Genomic DNA, 6302 nt, shown 5'->3' on the forward strand with positions numbered 1-6302 from the left:
TGATAGCCACCCGCATTTGCGAGCTGCGCTCCCATATAAAGTATGGGAGCGTGGTCTATAAAAAACAAAATAAGGGACATATCCTATCTTTTGCGGAGCCTTTCTACGGCACGTAAATATACAGGAAGGTGTCCGTCGGCCATAGAAATGAATGGGTCTGTAATTACGAACGAAATCTACGGTCGTGTGCATGGGGCCTAAATGTCTTGGTTTATATACAGACTCTAAAGGGCAGTAGAAATCTTTTAGAGCCAAATATACAAAGGGCTCATATGTAAAAACTACAGCAGGCAAAAAGAGGAGCAATTGACTGAGTAATAATTTCTATAATTTTCCAACCTACCTTAGGAAAAAAGGGCTGCAATCTGATTGGCTGCTGTGGGTCATAATAGTTGTCTGCATTAGTTATTTTTTTTTATACTGTACATGAGTCCGATGTGAAGAGTCCAAGAACAGACCAGACACAGCATATAATATAACGGCCTTCCATTGGAAGGAGATCTAGTACACAGGAACACAAACTAAACCACACAATCATGGTGTAAAAGAAAATAATGCACTTCTGGTCTTGTGCCATTTATTGCGTTATGAGATGTGACTTTATTTCATGCCTCAACTTTTACTTTATTTTTTTAAATAATGGGGTTATTTTTTTATGAATACAGCTAAATTTCTGTCACCTTTTGTAAAAATAAAAAAATTTCGCATTTCTAAAGACACTAAATGTGCAAAATTTCTAACAAATATTTCACTAATGTTATTTCTTATCCTTTCATTAAATGAAAACAAAATTGTAATATTTCTTAAAATGCATGACAATTGAGATAATAAAACTTTTTTTAATGTGAACACATCACAAAATAAAAAAGGTCAATATATTTACAATTTGTCTTCAATTTGGTCACTTTTACATCAGATATTAACATTTTTAAAACTTTCTGGCAATATGATTTATGCTATACGTTTAAAGTGGATTGCACGTCTTTAGGTTTGCCACTTATGGTGCCCAAACATCTAGCGCCCATTGTTTTATTGCATTCTCTGTTCTTCAATTATATACAATATGGCTCAAACAGAACACAACAAACGACTAGCCATGTCTGTAGATTCACTCTTCAGTGCAATGCATTTCAGTCCTTTGAGCACTATATATGTTACAATCAGCACACGTTTTATGAAATGTGAGGATTTCTCTTTTATTTAAATATAACTATTAAAATCGAAATTAAAAAAACACTGCTATGACTCTTTAAGCAGCACACACCTCTACTCAATTCTATGCTAATAAAGACATCTTCTTCCACGTTTGGCCAGCAATAGCATTTGCAATCTGCTTGTCAATTTCCTTCATTTAACAGATACATTTACTGTACTTTCACAGATAACAGACTGGTCAATCTCCAGTTGTGCTTCAGAAAAAATAAAAATAGAATCTGTGTTTTCTGTAAGTGCAAAGCAAACACTTTGTGCAGCTATATTGGTCGTAGATGTAGAAATTCCAACAAGAACGGAGGTCCCTGATTTACTTTCAATCACCCGTTTCATCTCCTGCCTTCTCTGGAATGGCCTCCAGGCTTCTTCTAGGTTTAGACGCCTCCGCATTTCCAGCAGTTGCCTTGTTAAGTCCACATGATAAAGCAGCATAATGTATTTGTTTTAAGTTCTCCAAGGTTTCTGTTTTGGCATATTTGAGAAGATCTGCTTGACCCTGTAACAAAAAAAAAAAAAAAAATAGGTTACCGGTTGGCACGTACGGATGACATGTCACCACTGTGGCCAGTCATTGACTAATTATAAAAAAAATAATTAAACAAAAACTGTTAAAAAGGGAAATCAATGTGGTTTTCGGACTGGCTATCTTTATAAATATGCAACTTACACGCAAATCTTTCAAAGTCGTGCTATGCATGACATATTACCGTAGCGATTATATGCAGAATACACCGTTTTTTCTAACGGTTGGGAAAACCCCACTACAGTCCCTTTTAATTGAATGCTATTTTCTTTACTATAATTATCAGTTAGAATCTCCAATCTTCTAAAGCTCCGACAGACGCCATGACAAATCCGGCACCCCGTCAAATCAGTTGTCCTGCTACTGTGACGGAGCAGAAAAATGGAATTGATGATGCAGGTGTGAACTCAAGTAGTTATTTATTGTTTTTATATATTTATGTTATTTCCAAGAATTTGACATTTTCTAGACAGATCTAGACTGAACGAGCATCTGTACATTTCAGCAATACGAGACCATAGGAGCATCAAGTCACCAGTTCTATACATTCATGAAGTCTAAGCCTTTGCAATTTTCACACCTGACAGAACATGTAACACGACAACATGTGGAAAAATGGAAACGACGCCTAAGAAATTACATTTTTTCCGTTAATCATGTCTTTTAAAGCATGACAAGAAATAAAATAGGACTAAAACCACAGGCGCTACCAAATATAATTTCTACAAACTGTATTTTACATAGGACCATATGCTATGCCTTCCTCCATTAAATAGTCTTCTAATAAACCGTCCAAATATACTCTCTATTGGGTGAAATGTGTTTCGGCCGACTAACCAATCAGTAAAAAGTAAACTGCATAAAATAAGGTGGGTGGATGATGCTCAAAAAACTAGTTGAACCACAGATCCGTTTCCTATTCTTTGTTTGCCCCATTATTACAGCATTTTACAGACATTTGCAGAAAAGTACTGCATTAATTATTGCACTGGCAGATGTATGTAGATAGACCTCCTGGGCTTCAGTGCATAGAGACTGGGTAGCCCCAGAAAGGCCACAAAACCAGATTAGCATTCCCTACAACACTGAGATCATCACCATAAGGGTATGTTCACACGCTTAACAAAAAAACTTCTGAAAATACGGAGCTGTTATCAGAGAAAACAGCCTCTGCTTTTCAGCCGTTTTTGAAGCTGAAAATGAAGCTTCTTTTAATTTGGAGCTTCTTTTGAGGTGTTTTTTGAGGCATTTTTCATAGTGTCCAATGGAAAATCAGCTCCAAAAAATGCCTCAAGAAGTGACATGCACTTCTTTTTACGGAGAATCTTTTTATGCTCCGTTTTTAAAACAGCAGCATAAAAAGACGCCCCGTATGCAGTAAATGCTGTTTTTCCCATTGATTTAAATGCGCAGATGTTTGTAGGCGTTCAGCTTACGTTTTTTCAGGCGTTTTTCGAGGTGTAAATGCCCCGAAATACGCCTGAAAGCACTGCGTGTGAACATACCTTTAGGGTCCGTCCACAGCTAGCGTAAACACTGCAGAATTTTCGACCAGATTTTTTTTGTGTGGAAGATTGAGAATCCGCACCACAGCTCAATTTCCAAACCTGTATTCTGCTGATTTTTTCGGCAGCGTGTGGATGAGATTTATTCAAATCTCATCCACTTTGCTGCTACTGTAATACTCTGCGGAATTTCCTCACAAAAAGTGTTTACGCTTTGAGTGGACACCCTTAGAATGGTGGACAAAACAAATCCAATCTAAGAATAGATAATATAAGACAATATAAGATGTAAAAGGGCCTTTACTTCATTGCACCGGCCAATTATTGGACAAACCCCAATAATTGCCCTGTGTAAACAGAGGAACGATTAGCCGATGAACGAGCAAATGATCGTTCATCGGCTAATTGTATCGTTTTAAATGCAGAAAATATTATCATTCTCGGCCTCACATCTTCCTGTATAAACAGGGAGACGTGCTGTCGATATGATAGAAATATATGGGGACGAGCGATCGTAGTAACAAGGGACGTGCACTTGTTACTACGATCGCTCGTCCCCATACATAGTAATTCCTTGTGAAAGGAGCAAACGAGCGCCGATCAACAAGCTGTCTCGTTGATCAGCACTCGTTTACACGGCCCACGTCGGGCAGTGTTATACCATCTTAATATGCCATTATTTCATGCATAATCCTCATGCTCAACACTTAAATGACATGGAATTATAAGATCCATACGTCCAGGTCACTTCCACTTTTCCAATAGTGTTATAATTTTATAGTAATTTTAAAGTAACTGCACTTATAAGACTATGGCTAGTTTCAGAGGGCTGTATCGTGGTCATCCTTAGTACAGCTGTAATACCTGAAGCTTCTGCAATTTTACCGAGCAGAACAGAACGCCATAGAACCCTATGCTGATCTAAGTTAAGTTGAGCAGAATTGCGGGAGCTCCGGGTACTGGTGCCGTACTATAGACTCTAAGGCTGGGTTCACACGACCTATTTTCAGACGTATTGGAGGCGTTTTACGCCTCGAAATACGTCTGAAAACAAGCCTCGAATATGTTGGCAAACATCTGCCCATTCATTTCAATGGGTTTGCCGACGTACTGTGCCGACGACCTGTAATTTTACGCGTCGCTGTTAAAAGACCGCGCATAAAATAACAACCACATCAAAGAAATGCAAGACCACTTTTTGTTACGTAATTGGAGCCGTTTTTCATTGAATCCAATGAAGAACAGCTCCAAATTACGTCCGTAATTGACGCCTCACAAAACGCGAGTACGAGCAATTACGTCTGAAATGCAGGAGCTGTTTTCTCCTGAAAACAGCTCCGTAATTTCAGCCGTAATTGACGTTATCGTGTGCACATACCCTAACATGCAGCCCGGTTACGAACATTTGAAACAGACATAAGAATGGTCATCTTCTAAGTAGGTAAGGCTGACAATGGGGGTTATTTAGGACTATAGATACAAAGCAAATAGTGAGGTACCTATAATATACAGAGGAGTACGATGTAACGTTTGCTACATAACCTTCAGATTACCCCGTTGAATGGCTTTACCCTTGTACATGGCATATTGGAAATTGTAACCTAGCAACATCTCAAGAGCTGCAGGAAGCCAATACCATTAATGAGCATGAACATATCTAGTCAGGGTAAAATCAATTTTTTTTTCTTTGCAATATACTGTAGAGTTTATTTTTATAACCCCCAACATTTTTTGTACATGAGGACACAATTTATAATCAGAACAATTTATTATAAATAGTAATTGCTATATTTGTGCTGCACAGTGTGACATAAGACTCAGCTATACATGGAGAATCCACTGACCTCCTCCTACTTATTATGTACCATATCAGACTACACAATGGCTTGTACTGTCTTCTTGAAGCTTTAACGGCTATGTACACCTTTGAAATAGTTTTTTTTTGTTGTTTTTTTAAATAAAATGTCTATTAGGCCTTATTTACACGAACGCTGCGCATCTCGGATGTGAAAAACTGCAGTTTTTCACGTCCGAGGTGCATCCGTGCTCAGCGCTGTGGGACGCGATGTCACGCATCCCCCATAGTTGAGAGTCTATGGAGCGATGCGTGATGTGCGAAAAGAACGGACATGTCCTATTTTCGCACGGACCCTTCACACGGACGTTTAACACGTTCGTGTAAATAAGGCCTTAGTGTGTTTGGTGCAACTTTCTAAATACTTAATGAAAAATATTTTTATATTTTTTTGTATACTGTATAAAGTGCAGCTGTATCCAGCAATGAAACCTGTATCCGTCAGGTCCGCAGAACTGACGGGTTCAGTGTCAGCGGGTGCTGCGTGTCTCTGACACGCAGGATTGAGCTGTTACTTGTCACGTCTAAGTTCATAACTTAGATGTGATCGATAAGAGGTGGATCAGAGACACGCATTACCCTCTGACACTGAACCCGTCAGTTCTGCAAACCTGACAGCAGCTGTATCTAGCGATGAAACCTGTATCTATGTATACAGGACACAAAGCAGCTGTATCTCAAAAAGTAAAAATAATTTTTAATAAAAAATATTTAGAAAGTTGCACCAAACACACTGATACACATTTGAAACAAAAAACGAATTCAAAAGGTGTACATAGCATTTCATGTCGGCGAGTTAGGTACAACTCCAATTAAACTGGAAATATAGACAGGCTTTAATTTAAAACTGGAATTTTAGACAAAAATTTAAAAAGTGGATATCTATGGAAAGCGCTACTCAAAAGGCAAGGATAGGCAAGATAAAATAGTGAGAAGATTTATTTGCAAAAAACGGCAACGTGTTTCAACGCAGAACCTGCGTCTTCATTAGGCCAAAAGATAATAACATAACAAAACAAACAACTTATATGCACATGTGGATTTGTGGGAGAAAAAAAACACCAAACAAGGCAATAATTTTAAAAAACAAACAGATGTGAATGACATCATCAGGGATTATCATTCACATCTGTTTGTTTTTTTTTAAATGATTTGCAACTAAATCTTCTCACTATTATTACCCTGCCTATCCTTGCCTTTTGAGTAG

The 6302-nt window shown here is 38.0% G+C and overlaps 1 protein-coding gene across 1 annotated transcript in view; it reads right to left on the reverse strand.

Moving 5' to 3' along the window:
* Positions 1-858: 858 nt before the first annotated feature.
* PLCL2 (phospholipase C like 2) overlaps positions 859-6302 on the reverse strand; it is a 172148-nt gene continuing 166704 nt past the window's right edge. Inside the window, exon 7 of the mRNA XM_075827230.1 lies at positions 859-1708. Coding sequence (XP_075683345.1) covers positions 1529-1708 — 180 coding nt within the window. The 3' untranslated portion in view covers positions 859-1528. The remainder of the gene's footprint in view (positions 1709-6302) is intronic.

The sequence above is a fragment of the Rhinoderma darwinii genome, chromosome 5 (assembly GCF_050947455.1).
Source record: "Rhinoderma darwinii isolate aRhiDar2 chromosome 5, aRhiDar2.hap1, whole genome shotgun sequence".
NCBI lineage: Eukaryota > Metazoa > Chordata > Amphibia > Anura > Rhinodermatidae > Rhinoderma > Rhinoderma darwinii.